The sequence below is a fragment of the Lactuca virosa genome, chromosome 7 (assembly GCF_052849685.1).
Source record: "Lactuca virosa cultivar CGN04683 chromosome 7, Lactuca_virosa_CGN04683_v6, whole genome shotgun sequence".
Taxonomy (NCBI): Eukaryota; Viridiplantae; Streptophyta; class Magnoliopsida; order Asterales; family Asteraceae; genus Lactuca; species Lactuca virosa.
In genome coordinates this window covers 129,040,622-129,056,271 of record NC_136432.1, presented here as the reverse complement: position 1 = coordinate 129,056,271, position 15,650 = coordinate 129,040,622, and the positions used below count along the sequence as shown (strand labels likewise).

General features: G+C 33.6%; 1 protein-coding gene across 1 annotated transcript; it reads left to right on the top strand.

Moving 5' to 3' along the window:
- Positions 1–14,021: 14,021 nt before the first annotated feature.
- On the top strand, positions 14,022–15,435 carry LOC145123528 (protein BIG GRAIN 1-like B). The gene has a single exon (XM_079058738.1). The coding sequence runs from the start codon at positions 14,130–14,132 to the stop codon at positions 15,342–15,344; it is 1,215 nt and encodes a 404-aa protein (XP_078914864.1). The 5' UTR covers positions 14,022–14,129; the 3' UTR covers positions 15,345–15,435.
- Positions 15,436–15,650: the final 215 nt, after the last annotated feature.

The window sequence follows — 15,650 nt, the reverse complement described above, 5'->3', positions numbered from 1 at the left end:
CAAAACCACGGGATGGGCCCATGGCAATTGTAGAAATGTTGTGAGACTATAGGGTAATTGTAATGTTCCCTAGGTGGTAGTCGGGCGTAGAAGTTTGGTAAGTCTATGATTTGGTCGTCGCATTCTTTGGGATGAGTTAGGTCGTACCAGGAATGATTGTGAGAAAGTGGCAAAAATGGTGGGGAACCGTGAGCTTCCCATTCCAATGATTGAGTGGTGTCATGACATGTCACAGACCCTCGTGGGTTTCATCCATATGATGGTGCGTGCAGTTTTGGTTATCAGATTGGGGGTAAACCCGAGAGTAGTTATTCGTTAGGAAGAGCGAGGGTAGGCCCGAGTGTGGTCAGAGGATGACAGGGATGTTGGGCCGAATGAGTTCTTGGGTTAATCTGGCATGCGACCGATTAACTTCTGTTCAGGTCTCGTCAGCATATTTATATGTTTAGTATTCTTTCCACGTGTTCTGATGGTGTTCCTAGTCAGGGACTAGGGGTGGGTACGCCAATTGGATGATCACCAATATTAGAGTGCGGTTTCTGAAGTTTAGGATCGATGGGTTCCCAGTTCTGGGAAGTATATTGATGGAGCTAGTAGTTCGAGAATTTTCGGTTGTTGGGTTCTCACTGGAAGCTGGTTCTTCCGTTGAAGGGAGAAAGTGAGTCGAACAATTGAGTAATTTCAAGTTATTGTTTGTTGACAGTTGTGGGTTTCTGCGTAGTCTCTCAAGATTTTCTAAGTAAGTTGATCTGACTTGAAGTGGTTAAAGGGAGTGTTGAATATGTTGACGTGGTTGTGTTTGACAACAACAACTATCACTCCAATAGCGGTGCGCTGCCATTTTAGTTTATCTATTGGGGGGGGGGGGGAAGTTTCGTAACCCAGTATGTTGGGGATAGGTGGGTCTTAGGGACATGGGAAGGACAGAGGTAGTCCTTCAGATGAAAGAGCTTATTCAACAGATTAAGCAGAAGCTACAGACAACTCAGAGCCGGCAGAAGATTTACGCCGACAAGCGTCGATCTGAGTTGCAGTTATAGGTTTGCGACATGGTTTTGTAAGGTGTGATACGCTTCCGGAAGAGGGAAACGTTGGGGCCCCAGTATATTTATACCATTTCGAGTGGTTTCCAGGGTGGTCAAGGTAGCTTTCTTGTTGGATTTGCCTGAGGAGCTCATTCAGATCCACAACACTTTTCATATTTCACAGATTCGGAAGTGTGTGGCTGATGATTCAACGGCTGTTCCTTTGGATGATATTCAGGTTGATGATTGCATGAATTATGTTGAGATACCAGTGGCCATTTTTTGATCGGAAGAAGAAGGCCTTACGTAACAAGGTGGTGTCTTTGGTCAAGGTTCAGTGGCAGCATCGGAAGGGTTCTAAATGGATGTGGGAACCCGAGACAGAGATGCGGGAGCATTACCCTGAGTTTTTCATAGCAACGGACTTTGAGGACGAATTCTAGTTCAAGTCAGGGAGAACTGTAACATTCAGATATTTAGGTATTTACGTTTTAACCCCTTAATATGAGAATTGGTTGCAAAGTGGTCCGTAATGGCATTGTCGTAATTATTGGGCAAGCTCGCTAACGCTAGACGTTCGTGCTAGAATCCCAAACCCTAATATTTATGGTTTGGAACCTATTTAAACTTCCTTAAGTCCCAAACCTTCCTTCTTTCATCAGCCTCCAACCCACCTTCGTCCTAATCAAACCCTAATCCATATTAGGGAATTCTTGAGCATTTTGTGGGTGTTTTGGTAACCTTGAAGGAGAAAGGAAGAAAAGAAGATCATCTTGGAGGAGTGGGACACTTTGGATCCAGAATAACAACATCATTTGGCATCATTTGGAGGTAAAAAGATTTGAAATTGATGAAGCTATGCTTAGATCTAGTTTAGTCATGAAGTTTGTGTTCTTTTGGTGCCATTAGTTTGGTATTTTGATTATGAGCTACTCCAGTCCATTTAAGCTGTCCTTTCATACGTTTTTGAGTGTTTAGAAGCATAAAAATGTGGTCTTGATCATTATTTCCCTTCCATACATGAGTTGAATGTCTTAATGGGTTAAGTGGTTAGGCGTTTTGTGTTTGGGCACTTAATGGCCATGCAAGACCATAAAGTTGGAAAATTTATGGTTAAGGACGTTATTTTAGGATTAGATCTGAATTATGGACAAAAAAGCTTAAGGATTAAGCTCTTAATAAAAAGGAAAAAGACTTAGTCGCGAACGTTGGGCGTTCGTGGTCAACCGTCATGTTTTTTTGGTCAACTCGTGTACGCCAAGCATACAAGCTGAGTACGATAGGCGTACTCAACTGTGTTGAGCAAGTTTGACTTTTTGACTTTTTGGCTTTGTCCAGGATTTAACCAAGTTTGACCTAAGGGTATTTTGAGTTGTAATTGAGATTGGTCACTATTTGACGAATAGGTGACGAGTAGAGCCGGTATTCGGAGCAGAGATTTATTCAGCTATCTTCGGACTGAGAGGTGAGTTTTCCTCACTTTACTTATGGGTCGAAGGCACCAATGCCGGCCCGCTAGGTTATGTATCCTGGTATATAGGATGATGTAATGCTAGTTATATGATATATTAGTAGATCTGTATGATTACCTGTATTTGCTGGATATGTGTTTATGTTTATCTCTTGTATACGTCGACATATTGTGGAGGGGTTATGGAGGTCTTACTTTGTGCTGAAGGCCAAGATACTCGGAGCATTCCGGATAGGTTGTACACCCTACAAGGCTTTCCAATCAGGCCGAAGGCCCGAAAAGTGGTCCGGATAGGCTGTAGGCCTTGCGAGGCAGTCCAGTCATGCCGAAGTGTCACACTCCCAAACCGGAGAAAACAGTGGAAACGTCCGGGGGCTTGTGTGACTTCATCTTGTAATATCATCACAGTGAATATAATTGAAACAAATCATGCATCATCATCACATGAGAAATAATACAACAATACAGAGTTTACATCATTGTAATTGTTGACATGAGTTACATCCCAAAATATCAATGTCTATAATAGCAACAAAAGGCAACAATTTTCCACATGACCTTGATGTCCACTTGCTTAACGGCTTCCTGAAAATACAAGTTATTTTGAAAACGGTCAACATATATAATGTTGGTGAGTTCATAAGTGTATTTGTATGAAAAGTTTGTATCGCTTTGTAAACACCAGAAAATCTGATATTTTCTGTAACAGAAGTAAATGGTTTGATTGCTTTGTATCAAATTTTGTATTAAAGCATGTGTGTTTTTAAAATGTATAAGGGAACTATTCCAGAAAATCCCATGTTTTCTATGTAAGTAAAAGTGATGTATAGTATAAGTTTTTCCTAGAAAATCCGATATTTTCTGCTTGCAGAAGTGTTGCAGTATTAATACCCAAGACCGTAAGTTGGTGTTTGTATAATATTGTAATTGTAAAATTGTTTATGTAATCCGTAAATTTACAGTGGAGTTAATTTCTTTGTGAGTCGCTATAACCATACTTGATAATGACTGATCCGCCTGTCATGACGCTTTTCAGACGCCGACTTGTTTAAGGTAAGGTTTGTCACCCTAGACTGGCCTAGTCTAACTGTAGCGAACAACTCAGGTGTGGGGTGTCAACCCTGTATAGATCTATACACAAACTCTTGCTCTCCCTCCAGGAGACTCTGGTTATAACTACAGGCTACGGTAGGTGTCAAACGAAATGTCTCACAAAAACCTTAACTGAATTTACGCGAATATTGAATTGCACATTATATATTGTTTCCATGTATGTATTTAGTTTTCAAGGCCCAACGAGTATATACGTGAATGTGTGAAGTCAACAAGCATGTAGATGGACCACGAAGGCCGAATAAACATGTAACGTATGTTCCAGACACTACAATCATGTATATGGGTTACAAAGGCCCAATAAACATGTAATGTATATTCCAGGCCCAATAAGCATGTAAATGGATATTCCAGGCCCAACAAGCATGTAAATGGACCACTAAGGCCCAATAAACATGTAATGTATATTTCAGGCCCAATTAAAAGTGTAAATGACGTAATTAATCTGTTTGTTGTTACGTTGGTTGTTTAAGCTTAATTGTTTACCAAAATGACATAAAATGCCCACTTTTTTTGTAAAAAGACATTTTTGGTCCTTAAAACCGAAATTTACAATTAAGGCATATTTTTGGTAAAAATGACACTTTAGGTCCTTTAAGACCAAAAGTTTACATTTTTGGGCTTGTTTTAAACGAAATAGCATTTCTAGCCCCTTTTTGTTAGAAATAACACTTTTGGCCTCAATTTTATGAAAAGAGATGTTCTCGGCCCAATTGTGTATAAATTTATCTTTTTGGCCCAAGTTTAAATAAATTTACATTTTCAGCCCTTTTAACCGAAAATTTACATTTTTGGCTCAAATTTGTCTAAAATGATAATTTAAATCATAAAAGCCCAAAATTTTACAAGTTTATCCCATGAAACCGTGAAGGCCCAATTTGAGGCCCATTTTGTGAAAATTTACTCTTTTGGCCCTTTTAAAAACCGTGAGTTGACAAAAGATCCTCACTTTTTGTTTACTTTGTAAATTTTTGGCCCTTTACCCGATTTTACTTAGTTTCCAACATCCTTAACATGTTTTAATCCTTTCATCTTCATAATAAGTTGCATAAAGTGTTTTAGTTTACAAATATCACCATATTTTAGTAGATCTTTCGAAATCTATGAAGTTCCAACTCATAAGCGCAACATATAACATGGAAAACACACATAATGATGCATAAACACATAGATATACACAAATAAACTTGTATTCTCCCCCAAAACATAGTAAAAACCGAAAATAGGGGGTATGAACTCACTTTGGTTTGATGAATTCGGTTTTTGAAGAAGATGGGAGGAGTTTTCGGCCTAGCTCACTTCTTTGAAGAGATCTTCGATTTCTAAGAGATTTTATGAGCATGGATCAAAAAATAGAGTGTTAAGGAGTGAAGGATTAGCATAAAATGAAGTTAATCATCTTACTTAGAGAGTAGCTTACCCAAAAGTGATGATCTTTGATGAAGTGTTCTTGATGCACACTTACAACTCATGAAAATTTGGAAGAATGGAGGTGAAATTTTTCTTGAGAGCTCTAGAGAGGATTTTGTGTTTGAGAAATGAGAGAAGTGTGGGTGGTGTTGGGATTCTCGGCCGAGACTAGAAGAAGAGGGAAGAGAGAGTTAATCTTGGATATTACATGGAGGATTTGGGAACTAATCCTAGAAGTATGTGATGTAATTAGCTTGGAAATCCAATAAATAAAAGTGAGGTGTCATCCCCTAATTAATCCCATAACATTTTTTTTACATATATATATATATATATATATATATATATATATATATATACATATATATATATATATATATATATATATATATATATATATATATATATATATATATATATATAACCGAAAATGGAGATGGGAGGGAAAAAAATTTGGATATTGGGCTAGTTTTGATAATACTCGAAATTATAAGGCCCATTATGAAAGTTTTTGGCCCTTTGGGCCCATATGAGGGTTTACGCCCAAAAATGATAAAGAAATGGGTTTACAGCCCAATAATGTTCAAGAAAGTTGTTTACGGCCCAATAAGGCTTATGAAAACATGTGAGTCATTTTAGGCCCAACATGGCCCAAAATGCTATAGTTTAATGAATGTAGGTCCAATTAGAGTCCAAATGAGGTTCCTTGGCCCAAAATAACCAAATTGAGAGTTTACTAGCCCATTAGGCCCAATAAGAGGATCCAAATCCAAATCGAGTTTGAACCGGGACATTAGGGTTTCAAACCCACAGTTGAGTATATGAGATGTATTGAATTAGGTTTTGAACTTCACAAGTCAATTTTGATTCGAATAGTTGTTTTTGAAATGACTAACATGTATAGCATCAATCTTAAAGTTACAAGATACATCAAGGGTTGATCATACATAGATAGAATTTCCTAACCAAAAATGCTAGTTGTGACACGAAGGCTCGGAGAGCGGTCCAAATAGGTTGTAGGCCCTACGAGGCGGTTCAGTTAGACTGAAGGCTCATATTTGCATGATGTTGTTTGTTATGTTGTGTGATGGTACTTTGGGTAACTCACTAAGCTTTGGCTTACTGTTTCAGTTTATTATTTCAGGTACTTCAGAGGATCGTGGGAAAGCGAAGGCATGATTGTGCACATCTTCCAGATTTTATGGCATTGGATCTTGGGATATTCTGAATTTGAATAATACTTTTGAAACAACGGTTTTGTAAACACTTTATGGATGAAATTGGTTGTTTTTGAAAAGTTAAAATTTATTGTGATTTTTGGGATGTTACGTATAGAGTTATGAAGCTTATGTAAGACAAGAAGCTTTACTCAACCTAACATCTACTAACAACAATTTGTAGAATATCCTAAATGATTTTTTAGGATGAAGTTTCTATGATCCCACTAATTTTCATTCCAGAAGACATATACTTAGAAAGTTATTTTTCTAAGTGGAAGTAATGTGGAACTATAAAGGTTAAGAACCACAGACTAAATGCATCATAGTTTGAAACTAGCAAGTTTTTCAACAGTTGTTGAACCTATTAAAATAATTGATTAAAAACTAATATAACACATAGAGATACATTCATGTATGATAACCAATTATGGGATTGATTAATCTTACTCAATACAATATGACTATAAAGAGTAAGTGAGTTTTCAATGGAAAAAACATACATTGATGGAAATATTTATAGATTTAAGCCAACATCTCAAAGTAAGAATACTCTTTCTTATTGGAAAATTACATAGTATGATTTCTTTATAAATGAAGATGACGCTTGTGTTTTCTAGAAGCTAGTAGGAGCGCAATAATATTCCTAGTCTTGTATGTGAATGACATACTAATTCTTGGAATAAATATCTATATAGTTAGATCATGACAACTTAAAAGATTAAGTAGAATTGAACTGATTGTCAAAAACTTGAAAGGTTCAAGATATAAGACTCTAAAAGAGTTTATCTTGTCAATACCACATGACATGATTTTGAGGAAGCCTCGGAATCCTAGTAAGATGGTTGAGTTAAATAGTATGATTATATTCCATATGATGTTGCAGTTAGATTCATCATATATGTCATGTTATTCATGAAAGCTAGATACGTCATGTTTTTTGAGCATGGCAATACGATACCAGTATAAGTCGATAATAAGTCATAGCATGACTGAAAAGAAGATTCTAAAGTACTTAAGAATAACTGAAGAAATATTCCTAATCAGCGGAGTATTTAAAAGAAAGTTATACATAAATTGTTACACATATGATAAACTTCCAAATAGATTAATATGATACTAAATCAAAATCAGGCGTGTCCTCATTATGATTGAAGAAAAGTTGCATGTATAAGAGTTACATGTTGATTTTAACTGTAGTTACACTACAAAGTCAGAATACATTGTTGTTCAGGGAACCACATATAAAGGTGCTTAATTGATTAGTTCATTTATGACTATGAGTAATCCCATTACGTGAGTATTGGTATCTAAGCCATATTTAAGCACTTAAAACATTCTCAAGATTTTTCTTTATATATGGGATATATATGTGAAATATAAAATGTTAGTATTCACAACGTTTATACAAAACAAGTTTGTCAAATCCAGTTAACAAAGTTCCTTCAGTAGTGAAAGAATAAAAGTCACGTTGGTGTTATAAGACCTTGTTGTTCTAAGCGAATATATTAGTATGGCATTTAGTATTTAGATATTGGAACAATATAAGAAACATATATTGTAATGACTTGAGATATTGGATATAGTCTTTTCATTAAATAATCACCGTGTTCTATATTAGCATGTTAAATCCTTGAATAACATGGTTATTCTAAATGCCTATAGTCATTCATAGTTATGAGAGCATCTATGAAATAAGTCTAATATGAATGGATTGGTTGATTTTTATGGGGATGAAAATTATAAAGGATTGTGATCAAATTCATAAGTACTTGAGTAGAGAGTAAGTATTTGACATAACACACATCAAGATCACTTCATTGATCGTAATCATGAGTGATATTTTATTAAGGAAAGTATCTTTATGTCCTTCGACTTGAGATACATATTAGGGACTTAAGTATAGGGAAATATTATGCTTTGACATGGTTCAACGTTGTTCGTAACCGTGCAGCTATAAAGGCCATCATTGGGTACAATACGAACTATGTAAGAGGCGTATGTATTCAAGATTGAATTTTTTTCTCTCGTGTGTTGAGAGTTATACGTCTAAGGTGCCTTAGTTAAAGTTGGATAAAAAATGAGAATGATTCGATCCATGTCTCGGTATCTAAGATGATGTTTGAACAAAAGGAATACCGATAAATTTACCTAAAGCATCAATTGTTGCTTTGATCTCCTAGAATTGGATGTTGATAAGATGGAACCCCTTAGTATGTTGTTAGGAACAGTAGCCTGTTACTAGAATCTAGCTAATGTCTATGTCAATCCATAATGAATCTTCTGCAAGTGGGAGATTGTTGGATCTATATGCTCAAGAGTCATTATTGAGTAATATTTGCTAATAACTAGGGTCACACCTTAATCAAGTTGGCATATATTAAATATTTATTATTAATATCATTATTAATAAATAAAATCAACTCTTGTATTTAATGAAGAAATTATTATGTATGCAAATAATATTTTCTAAGAGAGAAATAACAAGTAGAAATTCATAAGGTATGATTTATATGTTGTGTACATGTTTTGGACCTTTTATAGTCCATTTATATAAAGTTGGTTTATATAAATAATAAGTGCATATGTTAGTATATAATAAAGAGTGAATGACACCTATGTTTTGACCATTTGAGGTTAAAGTCGTAGGTTCTTACACAAGGGGGTGAAGTTTCTTGTGAACCAACCTCTTACACCTCCACGAATCTTCCTTTATCCCTTGCTTTCATTTATGAGAGGTATGACCCTTGATACTTGCAAGATGCTATATAAAGAGAATAATAACTAGTCAGTATGTTGCTTATTACTTCTTCTTTTTTCTCTCTAGTAGAACCGTAGGTTCTATGCTCTCTCCTTCTTGCTTTTCTTTTGAAGCTAGTTGCAAATGTTGGTGCTTAGAAGTGCTTCTCCTTTAGTTCTTAATTATGTTATGCACTTAAAGTCTTAACAAATAACAAATACAAGAAGGGAACTAGCTTTCTGTTGTGTCTTACTCTTGATGGTGGATACTTGTAAAGAAGATCATGTTTCTTGTTCTTTGTTATCTTCAACAACTCCCCAATTCCAAGTGAGATCAAAGTCTCTAAAGGTTGTGTTCTTAACATCCAATGTGTTGTTATAATCGTTCTCGTTCATGTAATTGGATCCTCTTGGTGCTTTTGTTAAAATGGTCTTAAAATAAACTAGTTACTTTTAAATGCTTCCGTTTGCCGTATAAAACTGTTTTATAAAAATGATCATTTTTAGATTCCCAAAATCCAGGAGATACTGAGACATGGTGTCATAGATCTAAAGTTTAGCCATGAAATTAATCTTCTTCCACTCCGATTCGCTAGGATTATGTGTAGGTTTTTCATAACTATCATTATTGTAATTGATTACATCATTTGTATCCATGGAGAAAAGTAGCAAAAACGTTAGAGAACAATGGCAACAACATTAGAGAATAAATGAGAATAATGGTGGAAAGGAGTTGATTCAGGAATAAGAGATAATAAAGAGATTTTAGTAGAGAATAAATAAGTAATTAATCAGTATACCATGATAATTGGTATAATTCATAATTGATTACAACGGCATTACAAGACACACACACACACACACACACACACACACATATATATATATATATATATATATATATATATATATATATATATATATATATATATATATATATATATATAACATAAGGAGAGTGTATGGGCTATACTACATATTAGGAAAATATAACAGGTAAATACATGAAAGAACATAAAGTATTAAATTTTTATTAAGGCTCGTGTTTAACACAGTGTCCGTATAAAAATTCACCTTGTATTGGGTGCTTCTTTCCCATGATACAACAATGAAAAACGATTCTTCAGGAAAAATCCTTGGTTGCAACTAGAGGACAAGGCAGAAGTAGAATCGGATGATAGGAAGAAAAAACTTATTCATTAAGTGTCAATCAGTAACAAAAATGTTGCATATATACAACAAAATGTAACTAATGTCTTAAACATTAAAACGTAACTGTTAAAAATAAAGAGCATATAAAATCAAGAAATATAAACTGGAATATATGATTAATGGCATATAATACTGGTTTATAGTTGATACAGATTCAATTATGAAAAGAAAATTCTTCCAAAAAAGTCCTTGAACTTTTCTGTTCGGCCGATGGTGCATTCATACCCACAGACCCCACACTAGCAAGTTCGGTGAACCCAAACCAATTTGTTTTGCATTTGCAGCCTCTACACGTGCAAAAAATAACCTTTGTTCCATAAGACTTACAAGGCTAAGAAGCCTTTGTGGTTATAAATTCATTTTCTTTTCATACTTCCACCTACGTGGGATGAAATAAACCCAATTAATCCATTTTTGTTAGTTTCTTCCAACTACCCCACTACCGTATGCAAGTTGTCATTCATCTTTAATCCGTTTATTACATTTGATATAATGAAACGAAGGTATCACGAAAGAAAACACAAACACATAATCATTTTCTCATTATGATAATGTTTAGGGTTCAAAATCTGTGTTCAAAATAGGGAAAAAGTTTCATTTTTGAAAATTAGTTGAAACCAATTTTCCAACACTACCAACATATATTAAGAGTGAATACATAAATGCATATAGTCTAATAATTTGAATTACTAGCTTCTTGTTAATAGAAATTATATGATTCTTAATTTTATTAATATATAAAAAAGATTTATGTAGAATCGTTATTATGAATCTCTTATATTCATACTTCTGATTGAAATTAACCCTTATAATTAGAAATTGGAACATCCCTTCGAGGGACTATATCTTCCCAGGCGACCCATTAGGTGATGGCTATCTAGTTTTATTGATCCAAAATTTTAAAATAATTACATTGATACAACATTTTGAATTAGTTTTGTAAAAAAAATTATGTAGAATTCCTCTTTATTTCAAATTGTGAAATTGCAAGTATAATATGTAGTTTTGGGATTTCAAGGAGATATTGGGTGCTACATTATAGTGCAAGTAGAAGAAGGGGTAGTTGTAGGATTTTAAGGTGACATTGGATTATTGGGTGCTATATTATAAAGCAAGTAGAAGAAGGAGAGTGTTTCACTAAAAGCTCAAGGAAGAGAAAAAGGGGATGTGAAGGTTTAATGAGTATAATGGATCGATAACTAATGCATATACCAATGCTACCAACCGATCATGAATATTTACTAAGCTTTAGTGGCAATAATTATTAGATGAGAAATTTGACAATAAACCTTTATGAATTCAGGTTTGAACAAGGTTGTACTTAAAAATTTGTTATCAAATGGTTTAATGAATAATTTAGCATGTTATTTATTGACCATTGAATTTAAATTATAATATAAAATATTAACTAAAATTATAAAAACTAATTGGTGAAAAAATGCGATTTTTTCTACAAATATAAAAATACATTATATATCATGATAAGTTAATATTGATATACAAATCTAATACATTCGTACCAAATAATAAAATCAATTCATTTTTCTCGACTTAATTATCTTTCATTTCATTTTTATTATCCGCTTCAATTCAATTTTTCTGTAGCAAACATACCATACTGATATATTTTGATTGACTTGTCTAAATGTTAAATTTTTTTTTAAACAATGTAATCTGCGGATACTTATTCATGTGTATTAAGTATTTATTTACAACGAAAATCTAAATATTGGTACCGAGATTTGAGTAATTATATTTTTAGAGTATTATAGTGTTTTTAAGAATTAAAATTCGGGTTTAAGAACATTAATGAGAGAATAGAATTCACTTCGATATGCTTACTGCCTTTTTGTATTATTATTATTTTATTTTCATATGCTGATGCTTATGATGGATTTTCAAGATATTGTTCATTTCACCAAAGTTAAAAACAACCAAAATCTGTCTTTTGATTCTTTTGTTGTTAACACCCAATGAGTACAAGTGATACGTTGGTTGCCTAACCACTAATATGCACTACCTCCAACCAAGATTCTTCACTGTCTTATAAAAACCCCACCTCCCGACCCCATTCCAAGATCAGCTTGATCCTAACTATTATACCCAATTATTTAATTAAAATCTTATTTTATTTCCAATAAGATTCTTTAATTTCTAAGTAGAACTATGATTTGATTTAATGAATTGGTTTGGGTTGCTCTTTTTTCGTTGTAAAGAAAATAATTTATTAATTTATTTCATTTCGATACAGGATAAGTTGTAAATACGGAATATTATTTATTTATTTATTTATTTTTATAATTCCATTTACACAGGATACGTTGTAAATATTTTTTTTTTATAATTCTGTTTACCATGAATAAAATAATAAACAAGTATATATGTTGTTTTAATTTTTTTTCTGAAACGGCAAACTAATTTATTCCTAATCTACTTCTAAACACCATCTATGTCTCCTAGTAAGACTTGAACCCATGATCTCTCATTTGAGAGAGTCACTCCTTACCGTTAGACCAAAAACTTTTTGGTATATGTTGTTTTAAATAACCGATCTCAAACACCCTACATAAACTTGAATGTGAGTTATAACTTCTAAAGATTGTTCATAAAGAAATAAGCAAATTTGGATTCTAATGAAAATTAATGAGCTTTGTACTATTTCATTTGGAGGAGAATGTATGAATATAAAAACAAATCATGAGATGCTTTTTTCATCCTCAGAAAACGCAATGGTTTATTTGATAACTCTAATCAATTTTTATATAGTTGAAATGCTTATTTGATACGTTTGGTTTGATACGTTTACTTTTACCATACAAAAATCTTAATGACACAATTTATTGTCTGTTTGTCTTCTCACTCGTTGTACTGTGATAACTAAATGTCTTTTAAATAAAAATTTAAAAATATCCCGTAAAAGAATATAAGAAAATTTATGAATCACAATATCAAAAATATTTTATAATTACTATTACTGGGTAAATTAAACACAAATGAGAAATAATTTGGTAATAATTGAGAAATAATTTATATATCGAAAGAAGGACAACTATAATCTTAAGTATGGTTGTCAAAATCGCGATTCTGACGATCCTAGGTATGAAAAACGAACCGGATCGTAAACATATTGTATTTGAGGTAGGATCGCAGGATCGGGATCCGATCCAATCCAATCCTACTTTCTCTTTATTTTTTTACTGCTTTATGTCTTTTACTTTTTACCAATTTACCGTTTATCATTTTGTGTCGTGACTTATGATTAATATTTGAAAGCTTTTATAACTTTTAAACGAAAAATCGAATGTTTGAAATATTTTTCATGTTTTAAAATTATAAATTAAAATTATGATTTATTTTGTGCGATCTTAGGATCTCGATCCCAATCTTGCAAGCCCGAAAACAATCGTACTTATGATCCCGATCTTGACACCCTTGAATTGAAGTAACCATAATTTTTTTTTACCAATTTAAGAAATTACTTTCCTTTTTTTTATCAATTTATATAATCAAATTGAATTTGTATTAATTCATGCAACAATGTGTTATTATTATCAACATATATAATAAATTTAATCTGTGACCAATTTTTAAGAGTATAATTAGATGATTTTTATTTATTTATTTATTTTTTTTAAAGTTTAAAACGTTTGTAAATTAAATGTTATATTTTTCATTCCGAAAATATCGTAAGATAAATAAGGGCAATTTTGTCTTTTTCTTTTTGCGATCATAATCAAATGCACATCTTAAGCAAATTGGCACTCACCATGCACGCGCGCATCTTACTCTATAAAGTCTTCCTCCTTCCCTGTTCATCTTCATCATACATTCTCGTTCAAGCCTTCATTTCTCTCTCTAGAAAATCAAAACCCACTTCTCACTTCATTCTCCTTTCCTTCTCTCTCTACCTCTTTTTTCCAGTTTCCTTCCGATTACATAGTTATGGCCGACATATATGATTGGGATAAAATACTTAGAGAAGACAAATCACGGAGAAATACAAAAAACCCATCATTTTCTTCCACTCTTCTTGACGAAATCTACCGTTCCATTGACGGAAGCGACGAGAGTTTTGGTGAATTTAAGCTACGCAAACAGAAAGCTGCAAAGAAACAGAGCATCAAAAGCGGCGGCGGTGACACCGCCTGTGGTGGTCGCGGTAGATTTAAGAGTAGCAGTGCGGTGGAGGATGAAGAAGTAGCAAGTTTCCGGCGAGCTTGTTTGGTTGATAAATGGATGGAAATGAAAGTTAATAAGAATGTCTCAAAAGGTGGCAGAAGGCCTACTTCATTGCCGGAATTTGATCGGAAAACGATACATGATAATGACCCAATGTTCTTTAGTTCTGGTTCAAGTTCTTCCGATTCAAGCTTTGGATGGTATTCGGAAGCTGAAGTGGCGAATCCCAAACCTTCTTGTTTCGGTCCTTTCAACAAGGTGAAAACCAGTATTTCACCACGTTCTGCTCTTAAAAAGCAGAACGAATTTTATTTGTTTGATGAAGATCAAACAAATAAAACAGACCAGACTTTTGGTCTAATCCGGTCGAAAACCCGGGCTTTGAAGATCTACACAAGTTTAAAGAAAGTAAAGCAACCGATCTCACCAGGAGGTCGGCTAACAAACTTTCTGAACGCCCTTTTCCCAAATGGGCATTCAAAGAAATCAAAAGATTCGGGTTTTGAAGATCGAACTCAAATCCGAACAGGAAGATCATCAAAATCAACAAATGTATCTACGTGTTCAACAGCCTCTTCATTTTCTCGATCATGTTTAAGTAAAAACTCTCCAAGATCAAGAGAGCAACTCAACAATGGAATGCGAAGAACAGTTCGGTTTTATCCAGAGAGTGTAACTGTTGATGAAAATTCTCGTTCTTGCAGTCAGAAAAACGTAAGGGGGGAGCAAGATTTTCAGAAATTTCAATGGCAGAAAACAGAAAAATCAAATCTTATACAAATTCCAACAAGACAGAATGACAATGAAGAAGAAGAAGATGACGAGGATGATGACATGGCAAGTGACACTAGCTCAGACTTATTTGAGCTCGATCACTTGAACGTTTTCAAGAATGATCAATATTGTGAGGAGCTTCCTGTGTACGAAACTACTCATTTGAGTACCAATCGTGCCATAGCTAGTGGCTTAGTTTTCTGAATTTGTTATTTTCTTTTGTTTTGGATTATTCTTAATATTTGGTAAACAATTTTTGTTTATATACTAAATTAAACATTATAAATTTTGTCAAGTGATTCAATGAATGTCGTATAATTCAGTTATCTTGGCAAATTAAATACCCGAATTCCCGACCCAGAAAACGTATGGTTGATATTGAATGTCCTTATTTTTGTCAAGAAATAAGATTAAAAAAAATGATGTAGAAATTTTATTAGTTCAAAGAATTTGAAAGAAAGAAAGTAAAGGGGTTGAAAGGGAGAGATAGTGACGTTGGGAATTTGGTTG